At 38.0% G+C, this 25,482-nt stretch overlaps 1 protein-coding gene across 2 annotated transcripts; it reads right to left on the bottom strand.

The window, feature by feature from the left end:
* Positions 1–671: 671 nt before the first annotated feature.
* On the bottom strand, positions 672–25,482 carry LOC127363031 (glutamate receptor ionotropic, kainate 1). Of its 2 annotated transcripts, XM_051399455.1 has the most exons (16): positions 25,051–25,482; positions 15,866–16,033; positions 15,474–15,731; positions 11,479–11,660; positions 10,861–10,914; positions 10,237–10,410; positions 9,310–9,453; positions 5,392–5,499; positions 4,836–4,877; positions 4,382–4,495; positions 4,088–4,291; positions 3,757–3,980; positions 3,108–3,226; positions 2,653–2,870; positions 1,854–2,079; positions 672–1,724 (listed from the first exon to the last, which is right to left on the bottom strand). In XM_051399455.1, exons 1-16 carry the CDS (start codon positions 25,133–25,135, stop codon positions 1,435–1,437), a joined length of 2,610 nt encoding a protein of 869 aa, XP_051255415.1. In that variant the 5' UTR covers positions 25,136–25,482; the 3' UTR covers positions 672–1,434. The 2 variants fall into 2 exon arrangements, with proteins under 2 accessions (XP_051255415.1, XP_051255416.1); XM_051399456.1 differs by lacking the exon at positions 4,836–4,877.

Below are 25,482 nucleotides of genomic sequence, written 5' to 3'. Positions count from 1 at the left end.
AGCTGAAAGTAGACAAAGACAAAGGTGATTCAGGGATGCAATAATTTACTGCTGAGCCTGTGGCATGTGTCATCAGCCAGTGTGAGGACTTAAGTGACCAGAGGCCGTCTCTCTAGATCTTGTTGAAGGATTGGTTGCTTTACATTGTGTGCATTGGTAAACCTTTTTAACTCTACCGGTTTTAAATGCATAACTGGATGCACTGTTTTACACCAGTGGTGAATGAATGCAGGCAAAGTGATTTGCAAATGTATAATAGCAGTCTATGTATGCCAAAAATAAGACTTGGTGATATATAGTGTAGTATGTAAGCATATAATATGTCTAATAAAGTAGGTTTTCTATAGTGCAGGCCAATAACAATAACAAGCAAACCTGAGGTTACTTAACTTATAACCCTGTTCCCTGATAACATGAGAAAAGGGTCTCGTGAAAATTGTTCCCCAGAAATTACCAAAACAAATGATTAAACGAAAACTAAAAAGTATCACAACAATCAAATATGCAAAATGGGACAGCCACAATTTGACAGACATACTAGTTTTATAAGACCTCAGATCTTCTTGATGTGACCGAAGAGGGTCGTAGGGAAAAGAAGGGAAAAAGGCTGTGCGTGCAAAGAAGGGAGAAATCAAAACCAAAACCAACCAGAAATAAAAGGTTAAAAGATGTAATGTTCTCATATAACTTTAGTCATTCTGAAACAATTCCAACATGAAGAAACTTATACATGCATGTTTATGAACTTCATATGATACAAAAAAGCAAAAAAAAAAAAATGTATAGACAGTAAGCAACTGATGGCCTGAGTGTCAAGCAACTTGAATAAAATCTTGAGGGAGCACTCGTTCATAAACAAATTGGAAACAACCATCATTGAATAAATCAAGATTTTTTAAATACACAAGTACATACAAAAGTGGTAAGAAGTAGAGTTGTTATGTCAAAGATTCTGTGCGCTATAAATATGAAAATGGCAAACATTTTATAATGCTCTCAAACCTACTGCAGTTATTGAAATTAACATGGTAAACATGCCTCAAAAATACCACTTACCCACAACATCATGTCATGACAATGTTTTCACACAAAACAATTTTACAATGTTACAGTTTTTTGCAAAAAACAGCAAGGCCAAGATGGTCAAGTGTCATGATGTCAGAAGTCAACAACCATCTGTCATCATAAAGAGGGGTTCAAATGTAATTCTTCCAATTAAGACTAAAATGTTCATGTGTTCTACATCAAAACTACTGAAAACATTAAACTCTGCATTAAAAAGTATCTCTGTTTTGATTGTAACAATGCAGTTCAACACATTCAGACTTAAAATCTTTGTTGGCCCAGTGATTACTGTAGTCATCTGAAGACAACAATGACAACACAAATGTGTAGTGGGTTCGTAACAGTCTTCGATCACGTTCCCCTAGTGTGTTAATACTTGTTGTGCCATTCACACTGACCAACACTCACCTCTTCAATGTCCAAGTTTTTTCGGGATTTGTAAATAAACTCTCCAATTGCTACAAAAACTGAGAGGACTAGTCCGGCTGCCAGCACAATAAAGATTCCTCCAATGTTCTCCACACCCAGAGCACTGGCCTCTTTGCTGTCCTCCTCTGGGCAGCCATTTCCTCTCCACCATTTCTCCTTCATCATGTGCAGCTTCCCTTCCTCCTGAAGCTGCAAGATGGCAATGGTGACCTTGTCTCTGTAAGGGGAGCCTACAGTAGGGAAACAACAGCAGGATAAAAAACATTATTACTGCCATTACTAGCAACATAAGCTTTAGGTTTGTTGTTTCCCATTGGTTATAATTGTTTGTTGTTTAGTTTGTTACTCATTTTTCTTACCAATTGGGGTTCCCACTCCATAACCCTTTGAATCAATCAAGCCTCCAATCTGAGTGAGGTTGCAGTTACGCTGGCTGATGTACTCAATACTGGTCGACTCCATCAGAAGAGCGTAGTCTGTGGTTAAAACCCTCTGAATCCCTTCCCGGTTGTTTTTCACCAAAGCCGTGTTTTTCCTGCTGCTCATGAATGCCCACATTTTCTCGTAAGTTGAGATCTTGGATTTCTGTTGAATAAGAATTGTGATTTATGGAAGTTTAAAACAATGCATCTCAATGATCAACACAGAATACAACAACACAAAGATTTATGCAAAGTAGATAATGTTGATACATGGTTGTATGTGGTTGATACAAGGTTAATGCTTGTCGCTAATATTTCAATGAAAGCGTATTCAGAGACTATCTGCTGATTGGAGCTATCATCCTGATGCATGGCAGGAGATGGGATGTGAAGTGTGTACAAATCTGCCCAAGTTCATTCCATTTTCTCTGCACAGCCAGATAAACTGGCTGCTGTGCTACAGGCTAAACAATAAATCCTTGCAATCTTTATGGAAAATTTGCCCACAGGTTTTTGTTAAGCTGCATTTATGAGGACATTTCTAAGATACTAACCTTTAACCCTACTCTTTTTTTCCCCAACTCCAATTTCTGCAGACCCATCAGACTGACTGAGGACTGATGACTCAAGGGTAAAACTTGTCAGGCTAATTAAAATCAAAAGTTCTTATTTGCATCCCTTCCCACATTGGTGTACAATAACTTTTCCATTTACTATAGAGTGAAAAGAGGGTTACCTTAAAAAAGGTCATGGTGGAGCCATCTCTTACAGCACCATACTCTATTTTGGTTTGCTTGGCCAAGTCATCTGCAGAGTCGATCGGTGAGTCCATTCTCTCCACTGTGAGGAAGGCAGCCAAGTTAGCAGTGTATGAGGAGATTATGATCAGTGTAAAGAACCACCATATCCCACCAACTATCCTCGTAGAGAGGGCCTTAGGCATTAGTTCGGATCCTGTAAGATAACAACACAAGGTACATTATGAATTCTACAAACAAATACATCATGAGACAATAACATGCAACACAATTTTTTTCCACTGACTGCCACTTTCTACAACAGAAACATTTTTCTATGTATGAAGGTAATGGGTGAAGGTGCTCTACCAAAGGGGGACTTTAGTTAAGAAACTTCTGCCAGTTATGAAAACAGCATAATACCATAGTACAATTATAATTGCAGTAAGTATACCTTGCTGCATAAGTGCTCCAACTCCAAACCAGACACTATTTATAAGAGTGAAGTTGTTTTCAACCACGTCTGAGTCTGGGTTGCAGGGGTGAGGGTTGTACCACTCATAGGGAGTGAACCTGAAGGTGAAGAATTGAACAGTCACAATTAATAATGTAAAGATACAATGACTTAATGATGACAAGATAACACCATATTCATATCTGTGGCAACAGCTAATGTGTCTGACTTAATTCAGAGCCAGAAATATTACTGTGTTCAGTTACTGCAGCAGTATGCAATGAATCCATAGGTTCTTAATGCAGCCAAAATTATTGGTTGACCAATTATAAATTGCATGCAACATTTGCTTCTGTGTAAACATTACTGCTTGTTTACAACCAACCATAATGAACATATAAAGCTAATTCTGTTTCTTTCGTACACACAGTAGTCCTTTGGTCCCATTTATTAGCCTTTGCTTTATGCCTATTATATATGTAAACCGAGTGACATCTGCTCAACCTAAACTGAGGAACAAGTATTATTTGTAGTAACTGCATTCTTGCTGCTAAGTGGCCTATTTAGTAAAACATGTAAAGTGTGTTTTTGGCAAAACATGTAACGTCTGTGAACATTGTTTAACTTTTTTCTTCAAGTGATAGTTTACCTGGCAATAACAAACAGAACACAGCTGACACCCAGGCATGCCAACAACACATACATCCAGATATCAGGAGACAGTGGGTTGAGGAAAGAGAACACTCCTGGATTGGTGCCGTTGGGTTTGTGGTAGAGGATGCTGATCCCCAGTGTCATGAAGGGCTTGGAGAAATCTATGACCTTTTCCCGCACATACGTGATAGTGAGAGGGGCCACAGCGAGGTCAGCCACCTGTTACAGCGCAACAACATCCAGCAGAGCCACAGTTGAAGACAGACAATACTGCTAATACCTGGATATTCTCATAATATAATATCATAATATGGATTGAAACTTACGTGGTCAATGAGTTCTCGCACCATGCCATTCCACTCCCCCTTGTCATTTTGAGCTCCATATTTGCCATCAGACACCAGTTTTACCTCATAGGAGAAGCCCAGAATGTTAGAGAGCTCTTTGAGCAGGTCCAGGCAGTAGCCCTCAAAGCGATCATTTCCATACAGGGGCTTATCAGATTTCTTATACATGACGTAAGGATTTTCCTGAAACAACGCACGTTATAGACTTCATTAGTTTTATCAAGACATTCCTGATCAAATGCTGCCTGAAAATGATTTTACTTCTATTCATACCAGAATAGTTGTCACAATGAGGGTCCTGTTGGCCATTGAGTCAGTCACATTTGTGGATGAGTCCTTGTTGTTTTCTGTTAAATTAAGGCCTGTCTGGGAGTTCCACACGCCAATCTGTAAAGAATAAAATATCCAAATAACCATACTGGACATCAAAGATCCATAGTTGCCTTCACATGGTAAGGGAAAATAAACCAGTACTAGGAAGCAGAAGAACAACAATGAAAGAACAACATATATGAGGAGGGTAAAAAGGAAAATAACATATAACACAATATCTTATAAAATTTGAAATGCCATGTCCAGCACATAAATGTTGAACATTTCTTCCCACCAGTACCTTAAATTAATTTTTTTTAGAACAAGGGGAGACATCACAGAGGGCAGCAGGAAGAGTTAATTAATAAACAGTGTCAATACTCTTTTAGTCTGCCATGGCAGCTAAAGTACAGACCTTTTTCCACACTTTATTCAGGCGGTTGTTGCCCGCGATTGTCTTGCAGAAATAATAAAGAGAAAGCATTTTAATCAGAAAGCCCTGAATTTAAAGAAAATAAGGGGGAAAAAAAACAGTGATGCTGAATTGTGGCTTAAAGACAAAATAATACGAGCTTTACCCAGAGTACATTTTGATTTCAATCTTCGCTCCCAAGTGTTTTAACTTAAGTTTAATTTCTTTGTAGTGAAAAGATCTGTCAGATAACAGGCCTGTTTATGACCTGAGAGCAGCGTTGTCAATGTGATTAAAGGAACATCCACAAACGTTTGAACTTAAAATTAAAGTGACAACTATTATCAAGAGATATGTGTCAAAACAGTTTCAGGCATAATTAGGACACCAGCAAGATGCTGTGTATTGTTTTACAGAAAAGTAATCTTTCTACAACCAGAGAAAAAAGTTACAGTGAATAGCAGTGGCCCTGTTTGTCTATATTTTTCCTACTTCAGTTCTGCTCAAATCTACAATAACAGTCTGTACTGACAGTACAGACACAGGTCAGATAGTTCACCTTCTCTAAGCCATCTTCCTTTAGGCTGATGACATCTAAATCAAATTCTTTCCGCAGGCCGTCTGTCTTGTTTATAATTATTTGTCCCGTCAAGCCGTTCCATTGAGCCTGTGGCAAAGAAAGAGCAGAAAACCAAACCAATGAATCCCTCAGTTTTTTGTCATATAAATAAATGCACAGTCAAGCAGAAGCCTGGAAAAATGAAAACAATTTTTAAAAAATAAATAATTGATGAGTGTTATATCAAGCAAAGAACATTGACAAAGGCTAACTGCATCTTAATGGAGATTTTTGCATTGGCTGTATTCTCACTCGAAATATAAAGTGACTCGAGTATGTAACATGGTGGACGGTGATGTAAATGGAGCTGGCAGGCATGGCCTCTGTCTGAGCAGAGAGCAGCGGGTGGGCAGCAGAGCTCAGACATATTTGAATGCAGTTGATAATGAAGTGAGCTCAGCTGAATAACAGTCAGGTTAAATCTCTATTACAGAGAGCTTAGAGAAATTAGTTGCATCTCAATTCCGCATTGACAGAGGACACTGAGAAGCCAGCTTCGCTGTGGGAAGATGGCATATGTACAAATCAATACATCGACTGTAATTTTGCCAACTTTACAACCCACGTTCATGTTTTCAAATTTTTCTGGCTGCAAATCAAAGTGTACTGAAAATGTAATTAAAGGGGAAGTTCTCCCCAAAACACAAAATCTTAATCTATTATATAAAACCTTCACAGAAACATGTGGAGATGGTGGATCCAAAACATACACCACATCTAAATTCTTATTCGAGAGTGTTGCATTAGGTCTAAATGAGAAATAATCGAATCACACATTGATGAAAAGACTTCAGCGGTAGAAACAAAAGCATGCTGCTGCCGCCTCATTTACATATTACCACTGAAAAACTGGGTTACTTTTGATAATCTATACAACTTGTTGTGAGGAGTTTATTCCTTGTGCACAAACATAAGACATATGGTTTGGAGAGAAGTAGTTCTCAGTGAAAGTGATCATAACAAGGCCTGTGGATTATTGTGAGAACAGTAATAAAGTGTTACTATGTTTCAAAAGGACACTGTTTTTCCAGTCAACAGAAGCCCAAATACGTTTGGGAAATAAAGCTGTTATATAGGATAAGAGCTGTGTGGCTTGTTTGTTTTTAAAAGACTTGTTGGGGCACTTGGAGAGACAGAAAAACATCCACTGAGCATAAGGTATTAGCAAAAGCTCCAAACCACCACAAATCATACTAAAACTCTCTGAATGTATAACTGGCTTTATAAGTAAGAGGGAAAGTTTTATTGGATCTTTGGGTGAATTGTCCCTCACTCCAATAACTGATTGTAATATAATTTAATAATCTGGTTAACTAATCAGGGTCATGCCACACCACACATTAGAGTCTTTAAAATAATCTAAACTGTCTGGAGGATTTTTGTTAGAAATAAGTTAAAGGTGCATTAAGAAATGCCAAACAAGCCTGAGTGTTTCATCAGCCTTCAAACAGAAACTTACATTGGTCAGTTTGTAAATCTAAATAATTGTATTGACTGTGGTACGTGGCAATGCACAAACATAAGATTCAAGATTAAACTTGATGACATCAAGGGAAACGTTAACCCCTTCACAGTTGACATCAGTTTCTAATGCAAAGATCTTTCGCATCCATAGAAGGTTACAGGGTATCATTTGGTGAAGTTGCTCTTTGATTAGACCGCTTCACACATCTGTGAGACCTAATTGACCCCTAAGTCCAGATTTATTCCTGTCATTAAGTCTCTTTTTAAATCCTCACCAATCAAAAGTATCTCTGTCTCGACCATGTGTTGGTGTCATTACTGTAAATGTAGTGATGACATGAATCTTCTTGGTTCGGAGAATCCAGATGATAAAAAGGATAAGAATGAGATTTAAACACACCACTGACAACCTCACTGAACACCCATTAACATATTGGACAGACCATCAGCATCATAGTGAGAGAAACTCATTTGCTTTTTCCACTCCTCCCTCAGGCCTCTATACACCATCCTCACAAACATGCTCTGTATGTGTATTGGTAAATTTAAGGGGGGAAAAAAACAGCCCAAGTGCACAAAGCTGAACCTAATTTTCTTGAGCTGGGAGTTCCTAATGAAACTTTCTCTACAAAACTTAACTTTTAGTATTAAATATGGAATATAGCATTGATTCCTGCAGGGCAAATTGTCTTTTTGCCTTCCCTCCCCCACGAGAGCAGAGAGCAGACAGAGCTACAGAGCAGCACCCTCTGGATTCAGTGTCTTGCTGAAGGGCACTTCAGATAGCACAATTATAAAATTCAATCTTGTAGGACCATGTCAGTATTTTGCAGGTTTTAACCAATTCAGCTTCAATTCTCCACACTGTGCCTCTGCTAATAATTTTTCAATTGTAGCAGTGTTTTATTTTTTCTAAGGCATTTTCCACCACCTAGGCAGCCAGTGGTTTATCTGCAGTATCAAACAGAAAATGACTAAGTGATCCACCATGATTATTGTGTGTTAATGTAGTGTAGTCTTTTTTAAATTAGTCATACTTGTCAACCAGACTGTAACAGAGATATAGAGAAGCATTATGAAAAATAGATGTAAATAATTGTAAAATAAATACATAATGAACACACCACTCTCAACTCTTGCACTGGAAATTCCCAATGACAATGTGATCACTATGATCTCTCCCAACAAAACTCTCAGGAACAGAGAAGTCCACGTTTTATCACTGAACTACACTGCAATGCACAACCTTTTTTCTCTTTGATGTGTATGTGAGATGTCAGTGGAAAACGTGAGTCACATCGATAAAAAGAATAAAATAAGAATAAACAAAATATTCACGCTGGTGTTGATACAGTAATAAAATGAATAGACACACATGTCATGGTTTTCCCAGTTCCTAATATCAGTACATATAATTTGTAGTAAATGGGCTAAAACACCAGTGTGGTCTTTTTAAATGAATGCACTGTAATAAAAACTGTGCTTGAAAAGATAAAGGATGTAATTTGTATTGCGTAGAAGACAGAACACAGAACATTACACTGTTCATCACAAATGGAGCAGAGGCTCATATTTTATACCTCAGTGTATTTATGTAAAAATGCTGATCACAAGTCTAATTACAGATAATATCTTCTGAGGATAAACAGCTGAAAATTTGTTAATTTATTAATTTTGCTCTTTGGCCTTGCCTGTATCTTTCAATATTCCATCCCCATTGTTAATTGAAAAGCTCATATGTCAAAAAAAACCCATCTAATTAGAGACTGCAACACAAGAAGAGAGCCTATCACATTCAAATGAATATATCTTAGCAGAGCTGAGAAAGTCTGCTTACACAATTAAAATGGGATCATTTCACTCGATGGGACTATGTGTATTCCAGACTGACTGTTTGCTTTTAAATGTGCTTCTTTCTCATTGTGTTCCTGTTCTGTCTGCTGTCAAACCAATAGTTCATGCAGAATATAATACATTTTAATATCTAGGATACTTAGTATGGCATCCTTCAAACTTAAAACAATGAGGATCCAGAGTGAGATTTATATTAAATCACATATATGAACACATATATTTTAAAATGAGAATTAAATGTATCATGTTTGCATTAAACATTCATATAAAAAGCTGCAGCTCTAATCAGTTACCATCTCACAGCCCACTCATCTAAGAACCCTCCCACATGCAGCACATGATGTCAATCCCTATCTCCTGAGAAAAATTAGTTTAAATATAATTGTCACACACGTGTTCCTCGTTCATCACATCTGATCTCCTAACTCTATTCTTCCTGCTCCTGCACCCAAGGAAATTAGATTGAGGCAGCAGGCTGTGAAACGGATGGATGGATGGAGGAAGAGGGGCGGATGCCACACATTCATAAACTAAACTCACGTCTTTGAGCATGTTCATGAAGCGTGATCCAAAGCGCCACGGTTTGTGTCGGTGGCACTGAAGGGAGCTGACAGTGATCTGGGAGGCGCGTTGCGAGGCAGCAGCCACCATGTAGACGGCATCGTACATCAGAGCTGCTTCAGTCTGAAAGAGAAACACAGCCGTCATCATCCATCAGCAGGGATCACAAATCATATTGTGCACTTATCACATCAGGAATGTTGAATGTACATGCACAGCGGTGTACGAAGGTTTCTCAAAGCATGGCCAAAAAAACTGCAGCACTAGTTTTACAAATTACATGGAGAGCAATCAAACAGGCACACACAACCAGCCACAGTGAGCACAATTTGGTGAGCAATTTTATTCAAAGTACCTTTCTGATTGTAAATACAATCAGAGAGCAACAAGGTGGATTGCTGTATTCTCTGATTAATTATGTGTAAAGGTTTTGCACAGCTTCCCAAATAAGATAAGTGTTTATATATTTACATCTCTCAGTGATTATGTCTGGATTTCTAGAATGGCCTTATTTGATATTAGAGTATATTTTTTGCCAAGTTTGACAGGCAAAGTTGGCAATATGTGAATAAAATGTCACATTTGAGTTCAGTTTGACTTATTTATCCTATTCTCATTGTGGGAACTATGGGAACTATGTTTATTCCTTCACCCTTTCAAACAAAGGCTGATCTTTAACAACTTTGCTCTGCTGACAAGCTCATAGACTGTCGATATATTTTCCATTTATCATTTTGCCTTGTATAGAATAAATGGACTTTGAGTGAACTGCTGAACATATGGCTTATAGTATGTGAACAATCGGAGTACCATCGGAGACGACACACACAGCCTTGCACTTGATAGAGCTTTAGCATGTGGAATGAAAGATGAAGAATGAAAGGAGGAAGGTCAAGGTAAACTCACTGTCATCATCCCCTCCATCATCCCAGTCTCAGCTTTGGTGGGAGCCTGTAGTCGCTCCATGGCCCACCTCTCCACCACCGAGGCCACCTGGCGGCTGTCAATGTTGAGCAGTCTGAACCCTGTCATGTTGACCCCACTGTAGCGGTACGGCTCCAGGTCGAGGGCGAACAAGTCCTGTAGAAGTGCAACAACTTTGTCAGTGCATAATTAATGTGATTCTGCTTAAAAGTACTCAAAAGTAGATGTGACTTACTTAGGGAAGGGTAAAGGGACACTTGATTAAAACAATAGAACAATATACAGTATAATACCATGGAATTATGCCAAGGGCACTGAAAACACCCAGCAATCTTATTATAAAACAAACCACAGATGTTTGAGTTCATCTGCATAATCTTTGCATAACAGAATCTCTAGGTGAACACACACATCTAAGCTTGCCTATAGGTTACAAGGACACTTAATTAAGACGATGGAACGGTGTAATTATGTGGCATGTTACCAAAGTACATATCCATCTGGTTTTTTATCCAGTTTCAGTGGGAAACTTGAAGAGTCAAAGTTCCTGTGCAAATACGTTAAATAAAAAAACAATAATGGATTCTTGAGATGTAGTTTTCTTACCAGTGTGGTGAAGAAGAAGTGGTAATATTCAGTCATCATCCCCATGGACAAGATCTAAACAGGATGAGAGATGAAGGAGTGGTTCACAGTTTCCCTCCAACTGTACATTCATACCAGTTTTGCTCCAGCCAGCATAAATAATCTTTTCTTTCCCTAACGCCATCCAACCATATCTATACCCAGGGACTCTTTCAAATTACACATTCCATCCATTTTCTGAATCGCCTCATTTTATATTGTTTGCATTAACAAGGATCCGAGTGAGTAGATGTCACAATTTGCTCATGTTAGCGTAGTGTTTCCAATTAATCTTCTGTGCAGCTTTTGGTTCTAAATGTGTATGTCTGGCTCGAAAATAGGCTCTGCTTGGATTTGGAAATGAACATAGGATTTCCGAAGGGGATAGAATTTGACTAATCTTGCACATAGTGAATATTAAACCAAAAGTAATGCAGAAACACCAAAATAACACAGACTATTCTCCACTGACAAATTCTAATTGGATTTCTAACAGAACGTCACATTTTAGGTGTCAAGTTATGAACTAAAACCTGAGGACAATGACAATGACCTCTGCCCAGTGTAGGCTTCACGCTGATAGATGTTTGTGTTATTCACCTGCTTGAGAACATCAGCAGATGTTTGGTAAGAGCAGTCAAAGATGACGTAGAACTCCTTCCCCTTCTTCATCTCTTTCAACAGAGGACGGGCATCTTTACTTCCTGTTGGCAGCTGGCGGATCTTTATTTTAATGCTGTATCTGGATGGAGCTTTGATCAACTCTTGCAAACGAATCAGTCCTTAAATTAAAAGACAAGAAGATCATTAGACTCCTCAATCGCATTTACAACAAACCCACCCTTTGTAGGCATTAAACCATAAAATATTCAAAATAAAAAGGTAATTTGTGGTGAAGTGTAAGAAAGACTGTGTGATTAAAACATCATCAGTTTTTAATTGTGTTTGAGTGTGTTGGTTTAACAGTATTACATTTTCAAAAAGGTTTTTTTTTTTTTTTTGGAAGCATTAAGCAAAGTATGAGACCACAAAACAACAATGTAACAATTCATCCAAAAATAAACATCCTTTTTATTTTTCCAACATCCACTGTGTCAACATTCACTACTGTCATATCATATTAAGAGGAGGAAGTCCTTTTAATAAATGTCAATTCTGCAGGATATAATTCTTGCACATACAGTGTAAATATTTTTTTAGCATCAGAAAACAACATAACCCACAAGTTTTAGCTATTGGCACACTGTCCAAGCTTCTTTGGAGCTGCAATTATTGAATGGCAACATAATCTCAACATAATTAATGTTGAGGTGCTCAAATGTATCCAGTTTTGCAGTTCACAACCATTTAGCTGAGTATATGGACAGAAAGTCGTTTGGTTTGGTCATCGGGGTGGAGGGCAGTGTATTTTACTGTAGTATCATGTGCTGTCAAAATGCATTTTGACAAAAGCAAATGCAACTGCACACATCCACTATTCAGCACTATTCACACAAAATAGCTCTCTGAACCTTTTTTTATTGATTTATTTATCTATTGATTGATTTTTATATTTTCCCATGAACCCCTCGTATGTGACCTTCTGGTGGTCACAGTGAGGAGCTGCAACAAAACACTACGATTACCAAAACCTCATAATTTAAGTACATCTTAGTTCGTTTCTGGTTTGCTTCTAGTTCGACACTTTATATTGAAAGTATTAACCGGAAACGTCAACTCGTGCATTAACGCTAACTTTACTTATTTGTCGCTGCAGTTTCTCAGTGTGGCCACAAGAGGGCAGTGAACACACATGATTAAATACGCTGTATTTAATTGTAAACTGCGGTCACGCAGCTAACATTAGTCGTACTGTAAGAAGGTAATCAGTTAACAATTTTAACATAACATGGTTTTTAAAAAAAGCAACTATATCTTCGGCTTAACTGTCACCACTAGAGGAAAATTATATGTTTTTTCCTGTTTCGGTTTGTGCATAAACCGTCACGTCTCTGTTGATGCTAGCTGGACGAATTTGATGTTGCAGTTCCCAGTTTTGACCACTGGATGGCGACAAACACTAATTTCTAAATACACTCAGGTCCGCCGGTGTCTCCTAGCATTAAGGCAGACTTAAGTGTATTTAACCGAAAATGTTATCTTGGAAAAACCTTCATATTACCGGAGGTGAGTCTTCAAAAACTAAAATGTAACAGTACAGTTTTTATAACCTAAATTAAAATTAAAAGTTCCCCCCGATGGAAACCTGTGATACTTTGTATATTCTTAATTTCTGCACACCGATTTAGTGTTTAACTATTAAACTTGATTAATTAGATATTTATATAGATATTTTTATATACATTTGTAACATGTTCCTACCTTCGCTGTATTGTAAATCTTACTGGATATCAAAAAGTTTCATCTTGTATTACACAAAAACAAATAAAAAAATAAATCACGAGTGATCACTGCCCTCCTGTGGTCACGGTGAGGCACTGCAAGACATTAACTTCGTCAAGTTACGTCATTGCACACTTCCAGACTTTCAAAATAAAAGATTATAGTTCGGCCGTACGCATTTTTGCGCTCGAGAAGGTGGCACGCGATTTTGAACCCACTGATACATCGTGCCAGAGATACTGTTTTTGGAGCTAACAACATGACACATGATTGATACTGGTGACAGTTATTAAACTAGCCAGATTGGCGCACAGTGATAATAAATGACGGCTCTTTATGGGCCAGGAAAAGACGCCAAAGGAACACGTGCTAGCCGCAGTTTCTCGCGGGCAGCAATGGTGGGTAACAATTAACTTTTAACAATTTTCAGCAGCAGGATTACAATACACCGTATTCCACATTGCTGTCTTTGCCATTTATAATTTCAGTTTATAACCGGATACGGCATTGTGTGCACACCGTGGCCATCGGAGCATAAACCCTGTTGTGACTGCTGGCTGCAGAGTCTGACCTGCTGAGAGGACTTTCAACACAATGTCAAAGAAGAAGCTCTTCTAAAGGTAGGACACTTTACTTCTCCGTGCTACAGTTTGAAGGCGGGATGCTTATTCAGATCTGGCCTTGTTGCAAAGGTTGAGATTATTAGAAACACTTTTTCTGTTAACCATTATCACATTATTTTCATAAACTGCAGTTCACATGGTCATTTTGCATTATGACGGTGTGTTTGGATTAGTATGTGTGGGCAGTTGTTGTGATAGGCTGCAGCAGCCATTGATAAACAGGGTTATCTTATTTTCACTACACAACAGATGTTTGATGTTATGGGATGGATGTCAGTACCGGTTTCTGTGCAGCCAGTTGGGCCTAACATTGGCCTATTGGTTTGATTACTGTGTCATTTGGCACATGGGGATGGTTTGATTTCTGTGATGTCTGTTGACTGCTGCAGGTGAATTTGGCATTTCATTATTATGTTCAGTAAATCTGTGTTGTAAACCATAGTGTTTTAGGCAGACATATACTATGCTATACTCTGCCAACAGGCATGACTGTACTTCTAGTGTGTACAGTAAACATAATAACTGTGGTGTAAATGGGCTGCAACAGTTAATTGTTATTTTCAAATAATCTGTCGTTGTTTAAAATGATGAATCAATTTATCATTTAATCCATAAAATGTTTGAGAATAGTGGGAAAAAAACTCTAGCATCTTCAAATTCCTACAGTCCGAAACACAAAGACATTCAATTTACAAAGATGAGAACCAGAAAAAATCCTTCAGTTTATATCAACTGGTTTACTTGTATCACAGCTATAATCAGCATCACCATCAAAACAAACGTATGTATGAGCTTTACAATAGAAACACTAAATGGGGCTCCAAGAAGACCACCAAGTTGCCAGCTGAAAGGTGAGAAATGTTTTGAACATCGCTGCTGTTTATGACTTTTCAGCACTAGTTTGCACAGAAAGTGTGTGTTAAGAGCCACGGAGGAGCATTTTGAATGAAGAGAATCAATTACAAATTTCAGAGCATCAATATTGGTATCTCTAAAGTGAGACAAAGTCTTGCCTTCTTTCCAGGTTGCCTCTGTTTCCACTAGCCACAGCTTAACAATTTATTGTCCCATGTTTTCCCTTTATTATTCCTTCTGGGAGGCTGATTTGTTATGTTGGGGTTCTCTGGATCTATTGTATGATGAATGAGCCATACAGGTCCGTACAAATTGAGCACCTTGTGATTATAAGCTAGGAAAAAAAAACTGTTTTTTAGCATTCAACAACTACATCGCCCGTTATATGAGTTTTATAGTAGAAGAGTTGTGGGAGCTGTTATGGTTCAAATCAGGTTCCTCAATGTCCGATCAACCCTTCCATATCGCTTCTCATCACTTCAACTTCAAAAACAATAGTGGTCGGTCCTACTACTAACAAACACTTGAACAGGTGTATTGTTCAGGTTCCACACCTTCACCAGTAACTACTGTGTCACACAAACATGTACAGCATTCACCCAGGCACAAATATAACAACCAATTCCCACATATGTAAATGCACAGTTTTTATGCTTTACTGCTGTTTTAATAACTGATATCCCCCCTGGGATTAATAGCATCTGGCTCCTGTCATCAAATCTTATCTTGACTCACCAGTTGCATCCTCATAGACAACAGTGACTGTCTTCCACTTGTAGAACTGCACAATGTCCAGCACAGCTCTGCTTATTGAGGTGTACTCAGGATAGAGGTTAATGTAGAAGCTGTCTTTGTTGTCCACTGAGGGGTGTTTCCAGCGTGTCTGGATGTGAGGGACTTCCAGGGCGTTACAAATAGACTGGACGGCACTGACAGATGAGCTGTGAGAGGGGCCAAATACGGCCCCAACACCCAAAGCCAACTGGTCGCAGGCTGAAGTAATGAAAGAGAAAGTGGAGAGAGAAAATAACAAATGACCAACAGGAGAGACACTCGTGTGGAAAACAATCTCTTTTATTGATTCTTCAACACAGAAAGCTTTCGGAGTTAAATGAGATCATCCTTACCTCTTCTTGAGGCCTCAAAACTATCAAATAGGTTTATTCTCTGGATGTCATAGGTCAATGTGGTGTTTGGCATTAAGGTCCTGTTCCTGTTTATATTGGTTACAGCAAATTTAAAGGCCAGCTCTTCAACACTGATGGGCTCATTCTCAAGCGTTTCAAAGATGCCCCCTGTAGGAAGAAAAGAAACAGGGGTTCAGTTTAGTTTAGTTTATTTCAGTCATTTTGTTCCAGACGGGAAACTTGACTTTCAGTCAAGGGTACAAGATAAAAAAACAACTCACATACAAAAAGAAGTATATAAATGTTTCTTGTACATACAATATACAATGCTAAATTACATTTAGACACACAGATCAAAATGGACTTTTGCACAGGGAATAAAGGAGGATTTTTATTCCTATTGCACTCCAACCGGGGAACTCTAAATCTACGGCCTGAGGGAAGAGTTTCAAACTCAAGGTGAAGAAGATGATTTGTGCCATCTAATATAGACCTGGCCTTGCGGAGAACCTGCTGGTCAAAGATAGCCGTCAGGGGAGTCTGTGTCACCTTACCGGCCACCTTCATAATATTGCTCAGGTGCTTTTTTTCCCCCTGCTGTTCAGGACACCATACCAAGCAATCCTACAATAAGTAAGTAACAGATTCAATATAAGAATTGTAAAACAAAGACATAATTTTCCTATCTGCATTAAAAACATTTAACTTCTTGAGGAAGTACAAACGTTGCTGTCTCTTCTTAAAGACTGCATCAGAATTTGCTTCAGATTTCACTCAGAGTAGTTTTTTTACCTCCGTCATAGTCTTTTTTTTTTTTTTTTTCAAGTTTCAAGGTCACCGCAACTGAATTCTGACAGTTGCATAATATGGCCCAATTTTTTTTTGTACTTCTGCACATAATGCTACTAAGGGACCTGGTTGAGATGACAGGATTTAATCTCAGTCAAATAAAAGCTTGACCTTTACTGACTTCACCCTATTTCCATGGCTTAAATTTCACAAGCTGACACAATAACACATTCAGTTCTTTAAAGGCCAGCTACACAGCTAATACATCTAGGGAGTTAACGTATCCACTAATATATAATCATGTCTGGGGCAGTGTGTTGGCAAGAATCTGGCGATATGGATCACCATGCAGGGGTTGCAGTTCAATACATTGCAATATTGTGAGCTAGCTGATACATTGTGATTTTTAAAAAAGTCCTAAAAGTTTTCTACTTTATGCAGGACAGTGGTATCTGTGTTAGTATTTATCACAGTCCCTTTAACATCTGCTATCTAGTGGTCGGGGGATTTAGCCCCAAACACAAAATAGACCACTGGCACAAATTTATTTTATTAACTCTTAGTTAAAAATCAATGTAGTGTTTCTGAGAATCGGTACAGCATCACAAAACATAATATCGCTATAACAAAGTGTATCGATATTTTCTTACACCCATATACTATACAGTCTTATTGCTCTCTCTTTTAACCGTAATTCACTCCCGTTCAATCAGAATCAGAATCAGAATCAAAATGAGATTGAACAGCAGCTCCCATTCACCCACACAGTCATATCTCCAATCTTTTTCAATTTACTGATCTAGACAACAGTCACCTTCGATGAAATAACACTTAAACGTGTAGCCACCAGCTTGTGATTTATAGTATCAAATAGTCAAGCCCCAAAACAGAATGTACTTTACTGTAAAGAGGTTAAAGGCTAAGTGTGTCTGCTCAGGCTGCCAAACACTCTTTTCTACATGTTTCTTTTCAGCTGATTAGTTGCCTTCTTTGGCCTGAATTTTCTGCTACCTGGAGGTTTTATGAAGCATTCCTGAGATTTCATTAATCCCATACCAGAATCTTTGACTCTGAAGTCCTGTGAAGTGCTTTTCTAGCTACTTGAGATGACCAAAGAATCTTTTCATTATGAGATTTGCTGTTATTCTGTACTAATCTAACATGTTTCAAGTTGTAAACAACAGTTTTATAAAAAGCTCAGCAACATTTAAAACCTATTTTTAAAAAAAAACAAAAAAACAAAGCTAACCATTGAATTGTCACTGTTAGATAGAGAACTGCCTCATTGTCCCATCATATTGCGCTGGAAGAGAAAGAGGCTAAATGGTGCTGCAGTGGATTAACATTGTCACGTAGAAACTACATATTATATATTGTAAGACTAAACATTTTTTCATTTTCTAAAACATGATCATCAGCCGTGCAAAAGGGATTTCCTCATCATGTCTGTCTTTCCGGTAATTATTATAAGTACCAAGTGTGCTTTCCAGTGCTCATCCTCACATTTGAGATGCTCGAAACAAGCAATGTTCTGTGTGTTTGCTTGATAAAGTTCTTGCAATTAATTTATAATCAATCATGTAAAGTATTTCTTTGTCAATTTAACTAATTATGAACTATGAATAATCATTTCAGAATACTCATAACTAATGACTAGACCAAACAGTAATCTGAAGTATCAAACTTTATCGAGGAAGGAATGACAAACGAAGATATTTTAAATCATGTCGCACTGGAATTGTCTGCTGCTTTTTCTGCCTCTTTATGGAAAACTTGTTTGGTAGATGCAGCCTGACACATTTCAAGTTTCTGCCTACATTGGACGAGGTGATAAACACCAATGCTTTCAAAATGAGCTGAGACCACAACTGTCAACATTTCATTATAAGATACATTTCTCTTTTCAAACACAATCACTTTTCAGCTGGCTGTGTGTGCCAGGGCCACGGGGAGGGGGTTGTTGAGTTGAGAAGATCATTCTGAACACCATCCAACTCTTAATCCACTGCCCTGCTCCAGAAAGATGATGGGTCTAGCATGCCATGGCCGGCAATGTGGATATATATATTACTCAAGCCAGGCATTAGCGATACCATACAATGCTTTGCATTTCAGTTACATAAAGAGCAGCATGAAAAACATTAGGATTAAGGCCAGAAAAATGCTGGATTGTCACTGGATTGTCACCACCTGCATATAGGATAGGCAGACTTGTGTGGGATTCAGTGTCCTTATTCCTGCTGAAAATGCCCCTGCACGTTGATTTCACCCAAGCCTTTCAGATGTAAATCATTTATAACATCTGGGCCTTCAGTGATAGGATTTCTGAAATCTTTGTTCTCACTACATTGACATTCACGAGTGCAGACAGGAACAAGGCCAGTTCTGAACAGCAAGTCCGGTTCTTTATCCTAAAACAGATGTGAAACAGACTGTATTCAGGTTTGCCACATGCACATGATTTTCCCTGCAAACAAAAAAAGACTAAAGGAAGGTATTTTAAAAAGTGCTGCCATTTTCAAAATTCTCAATCTATAGTTACAGTAACCATTAACACAAATCATAAACATGCCATTTTGATTCTGCAATAGTTTGCAAATGACCTTACTTCAACACTGAGTCTACAGATGGCAATAGGTCATTGCACTCTAACAGTCTTTGAAGAATTGCCTGTGAAATTGTGATTGATTTGAAAGGAGAAAGGGCCTTTAAAAAGCTCCCCTTGAGACCTTGATTGTGAATGACCTTTTTCTTTGGTGTAGCATAGCCTCAAACCCCAAACTGAGAGAGCCTTGTCTGGACTCCCTGGTCACTAAGAGCATGCTTGAAAGTGCCAATCCTAATTATGGTTACCAAGCCTCAGTGAGCAGCTGCTAGGACCTGTTAAAGTTCTTAATTCTGTCCACTAGAATATAAAATTCTCAGGCCAAAACATAATAACCTTCTCCCAAATTTGCCAAGAAAAATTTATTCCATCTCAGCGTCTTTGATGTGTCTTTTTCCCTTCAAGATGTTTTTAATATAAAAGGGGAAATAAACATGAGATTTGATCAGCCAGTCATATGTTTGTTTGCTTCAAGTGCAGAGGCTGCAGCAAATGTCACATGCCGTGTTTAGGATTTAACAACAAAATAATGCAAGTGGCAGCATCACAGTATAATTTAAATCAGAGATTTTATTTTCCTCATACTTGCTCATACTCAACAGGGCTCTGAAAATAGATGGTCCAGTTTGTGCGAAAGGCAAAAATAGCTGCTGCTAGTTAGATTTTCTGATTTACATTTTTGTAGCTGACCTCTAATTATACATGCATAATAATAACGTGCATCCATTCCAATGCAAGAGCTCAAAATGAGGCCAAAATATAAACTGTATGCATCTGCAAAGTGTATTATATGGCATATAATACAAATGAACAAACAGTGAATAATGAAAAAAGCACAGTTAGAGACACTCTATACCACTCTCTAAAATTAAAGCTTATGAATTCAACATTTATCAGAAGCTCTTAATAACACATCAATATGCCATTACGGTCCAGGCTATTTAATTTACTGCCTCTTCCAATGAGAAATGACTGTAAATTCACTCACAGTCCTACAATAGATCTGTAAGCTTAAGTCATAAATAACAACAGCTGTCAGTGACAGCATCTGCTCATGTCTGACTAGACCACTGTATGGACATACATGTATTGGTTGGAAGGTTTTATATTTGAAATGAGATATATAAACTATTTACCCACACAACCTTTATTGTCAGCCAAAGACAAACATCTATTTTATTGCACTGTTCACTTATTTATTTCCTCTTTGAAGCTTGGTGGAAAGGCACATTAATCTCTGCTCTCATTTCCACCTGAGATAAGATCTTAAATTTCTGTTTAAAGTATAATGAGTTTCTTGATTTCCAGAGAGCGACCCGGGAGATTCAGTGTGACGGCAGTTTGTCTGCAGTTCAGCGTGAAGAGTGCTGGTCCAAGCAATCAGTGCTGGCCCAGAACAGCAAAACACCACTGGAAAATATTTATGCTGATAGAAGTAACTGAGCTCTTTGCTTAAAATGTCTGATTGTGATTCCACAGATTATTATTATATCTGATATGGTTATACGCTGTATCAGGAAATGACTGATCAATCTGTTAGCTTGGTTATTGTGCAGCACAGTACTGAAGCTCAGCTATAATCACAAAGTCATTATCATACCCATGACCACCATCAACCTTCCAGACATCTGGAGTGAAGCAGCAACCGTCTCAACTTAATTTTTGTAAAATTGGTTTCAAATTAGCTCATATATTCATGTGGTTGAAAACTGAGGCAGGAAATCATAGTCTTATCTCTACATGCATTTTCAATTAAAGGACCTCACAAAACACTATGTGCATATTACCAGTAAAATGATTATGTTTGTGTCTACCCCAGACTTAACAATTGAGGTCCAATGAGGATTGCGTCTACACTGATGTACAGAGCGACATTTAATGATTTCCTCAGCCTTTCAGGCAGACATTTTTTAAACTGAGCAACTTAAAAAAAAATCCTGGAAATACCTGGAAATCAACCAGCTTTGCTCACATCTCAGAATTTAAAATGTATCTTTCTGCCTGGTGGGAGAACTTCATCACATCTGAGGGTCAAAACAGACAATGGTTTTCAGGGCATATAATAATGATTGTTTCAAATTGGAGCCCATCTTAACTTTACAAAAACTCCAGTAACAATTTATTGAATCCATTGAATACATCCTTTTACATACATTTAATGATCCCTTGAATTGGGTAATTAAATCATTTTGACTGAGTGGGACATTTTACATAAACATGTCCGTTGGTTCTGGTTGAGAAACTATGCTATGGTGACACACATTCTTGGCATTTTTTAGTACTGCTATTTCTGGTTACTTGCCAACTGCCATGTGTAATATATCTATGATAAGCTAATATGGGATGGTTTATTTACTTCCAATGAACAGTTGTATAAAAAAATAAACCATCTGATGATTTGTTTTTGGACAGATTTGAACCACTCACTTATTTCAGGCACATTCCTCCGCTTGAACATTGAGTGTGTGCAGATATTATATCACGTCTTAAACATGCTCAGTCATTTTAAATGAATATTATTATTATTATTATTATTAACAGTAAAAAACAGTATATATAGTGAATAAATTGATATCTTTGCTAAATAAATTGATATCTTTGCTAAATAAATTGATCCTGTATTGCTTTTGCTGCAGTATCCAAAAATGGGTCATAGGGTCATGGGGTCATGGCTCAGAGCTGTATATTCTGCACTTCTGCATTTCATGGCACAAGACAAACCAACACTGTAAATTAGATTTTTTTTTTTCCCAATACTGATGCAGATAAAATATGGAATCTCACACTGTCTGCTAGCAGATGACAAATGGATCAATACGCGTACTCAATAGGCTATTAGAAAGCAAATGAACAAATGGACAAAAAAGTTGGCGCTGCCTGGGATCGTTTATACTTCAGTAATTACAAGTTTGAGTTTAGAGGTGCAGGTGAAACTATAAAGTTAGAGCAGAAATCACTTAGCAGACTTGTCTGCTGAGACACTTTTATTGTGCATTGTAGATATCTAAGAAACATCCATATTCTGTCCTCAAAAGTAAAATAAACAATCTCTAATCTACGAATTCCCGAATATTAAACCCATTCTTCTCCTCCAAGGAAAAGGCCCCTCTTTGATATTTGAACACTGCAGGGTTTACTATTTTCTATCAGAGCTTTATGATTAATGCAATTTATAAAGAAAGAAAGAATGAAAATTCTTTCTATTGCTAGTATTAATTACTTTACAATATAATTTTAAGGATCACTGAGCTTCCATCTCATCTTTAATAGGCCAGACAATGCTGTGGGGTGATGCATGCTAGGAGGTCACAAAAACAAAAGATTCTGCTTTTGCTGCAGGCAAATGCTGATAAACCCTAGAGCTATGCTTTTTATAGACTTCTGTTCCACGCTTCAGTGCAAAGAGCAAGAAAAAATAGCAGGGTTTAGGTTTGGGCAGATGGTTGGACATTTTAAATAAAAAAATAAAATAAAAATAAGATGTTAATATTAAGAAACATATCTTTAGATCCCAATCGTAATCTGTGATTTTGTGAGCAATTATCACATGAAGGGGAGTCTTAGAAGGCAGAGGAACACAATGACGTAGTGTTTTGCTTTCTCCCTTCTCCCCATCCTGGGCAAGTTCCCAGTGAGACCCCCCACCTCAACACCACCACCAGCACCACTCAAACCTGGGTCCTTGCCAGACTGTGAATGAATGAGGAGGTCCTAACCAGTCTACTATCTTCGTTTGATGTGGAGCACTGAGGTTTCTCTGTTTGTAGGATAGCTGCCTGCAGCCTACCACCAAAACATTTAGACTGAAAGAGTAAAAATCAGGATTATAATCTGTATCAAATCCACCTAATTTCTAAAAAGGCAGAGAGTAGCTAATGACAAATTTAACATCATATGGATTACATCATAAATAAACAACTTAGATGTCACTAATACATAAAGCATGGAAGCAAGAGGAAACAGGAATTTCACAAACGGCAAAATAGACTGGAGGCCAAGCTGCAAGCTGCTGCTTCTGTGCTCTCCCCAGTGATCAGATTTGGTCGCTGCCTAAGTACCATATTTGGGGAAGAGACTTTCTGCATAAAGAAGATTAGTGTTGGTTGTTTAAGGGCTTGGGGGAGAAGATTTACCATTATTACCAACCCCAGTGAAAAGAGTGGAAGCCAGTCACAATCTGATGCCAACACTTGCCAAGACAGAGAAATGTTAATTGAACCAAGCCACACACCATATGGGAGAGATTATGATGTGCGCGGGTCATGAAGAGAATGACAAAGATTAGGTGGCCTCGGAGAGTGATAGATGATTTACAGAGATTAACAATATAGAGCACAGATCGGCACTGGTAGAACGGGGAGGTGGCCTATTAGCCTTTAAAGTTATGCAATGCCACAAGTATGATTGTTAAAGTCTTTAGAAGTAGAGGAAATTTGGAGTCGCCCATGGGCATTGAACGGAGCAGAGAGTCCTGAGGCTTAAATTAAAAAAGTCATTTTTGTGATGCAATCTTCTAACTCATGAGAGGAAGAGTGGATAACCAATGGGAGAGAAGCAGACAGCATTAATTTGCCAGCAAACACCGTCTCATTCTTACATCAGAAATCAAAGGGGTACAGTAGGAGCAAGAGCGCTGTTTGTCTAATTACAAGTGCAGTTTGAAGTTGGAAGAGTTCTTGTCAACTCTCAAAGGCTTTACAGACAACTTTGGACTCAGATCTACATTCACAGATGTCATTGGCCATCAGCATACATATGCACCAAGACTAAATAAGTTTTGATGTTGTTAAGTAGAAGAGAAACCAAATACTGCCCACCCTTTATTTTTTAGCTCTGTATCCATTTCACATTCCTCTGTGCCAAAGACATCATCATGCCAACAGTGCATGCTGTCAGATGCAGCAGTAGGCCAACTTAATCACTCATCTGCTTCTGACCTGCACTGTCAACATGGAGGAACAGAGAGAGAGACACACTGGTATTCGCCAACCAAAGTGGATTAACATGATTTTGATGAAAACCAATAGAGTTGTTTCATGTGGACAACACAGCACTCTGTCCTCAGTACCTCCCTTATGAAACAAGAATCCAATAATGAAACTTATAAGGATAATGTACAGACATCACAACAACATGGAACGTCTCAGGATGAAATTGTTTATTCCAGTGACACTCAATATAAGCTAACTATTAAATAACATAGACACACAGCCAAATGTCCGTCAGGTATATACAGGACACTGATTATATGTTGGCATCATAATATAGTGTTATAGTGACACAGCGACAGATACGACATGTAACCCAACAGGCACCACAAATGTACTGAGTACCCTGAACACACTGTGACTCCCTATTCTAAGTTTTTGTTGACAGTGCAAGGAGTTAAAGGTTGTCCTGCACCCATTACCTACCTACAGCATCTGAGCTGCACAATTGCTATGAATGGAGAATTCTTGCATGACAACCACCTGCATAATCTCTGCATGAATTTTCTGGCTGTCTTTAATTGAATATAACATTCATGGTAATCTTTAGAAAAAGGAATGGTACACACTCAATTGGTGAGAGATTAAAAATATCATGCATTATGATAATGTATATTATGATAGTCTTTTTTTCTTTTTTATTATAAATCCAAAGACAGATAAAGTAGGCTATTAATCTCAAAGAGAACCCAGGTCTTGTAATTATATGATTGAATATTAAATAAGCTGATAAGCATATAGTGGCTGTTTGTACATTAATAGTTAGTGACATAAAAAAACAACATGACAATCTTACTACTTACCAATTCTCAGGACTTGCTGTGAAGTGAGCCAAAACTCTGCCATAAAGTACAGCAGTGAAAATAACAGTCCCTTCCTTTTCGCCATGGTCCTCCCTCCAGAGTCGAATTTAACATTGATATCAGTTTTTCTGCCCTTGGTAAATCATGCTGATAACTTGCCAGTCCTTGTATCCGTAACGAAAGTAGACTGGTATCCGACCCACATCCATCCCTCACACATTGTGATGAGAAAAAAACAACAAAAACAGACACTCCACTTGCAGCTCTCAATGATCAAAAAGACTCCAGTTTTCCCATTCTAAAATCCTTTTTGTGCCGTTAAGGTTTTGCTTCCCATATTCACTGTCCAGACATCCCTCTTATCATGTTTTTTTTTTCTGATGCACACTTGAATTGTAGTCTGCAACTGAGGAGGAGGACCGTGCGCTGTGC

This window comes from Dicentrarchus labrax, unplaced genomic scaffold, assembly GCF_905237075.1.
Source record: "Dicentrarchus labrax unplaced genomic scaffold, dlabrax2021, whole genome shotgun sequence".
Lineage (NCBI taxonomy): Eukaryota > Metazoa > Chordata > Actinopteri > Moronidae > Dicentrarchus > Dicentrarchus labrax.
The sequence above is the reverse complement of the archived record's forward strand: the minus strand, read 5'-3'. Positions and strand labels throughout refer to the sequence as shown.

Excerpts from the sequence above, each read along its gene's own strand:
- LOC127363031 (XM_051399455.1), bottom strand. The coding sequence starts at position 25,135 with ATGGCGAAAAGGAAGGGACTGTTATTTTCACTGCTGTACTTTATGGCA. Across the intron at positions 9,454-10,236 it reads TGATGGAGGGGATGATGACA|ACTGAAGCAGCTCTGATGTA; the intron begins GTGAGTTTACCT and ends TTTCTCTTTCAG. Across the intron at positions 3,227-3,756 it reads GTTCTGTTTGTTATTGCCAG|GTTCACTCCCTATGAGTGGT; the intron begins GTAAACTATCAC and ends CTTCACCTTCAG.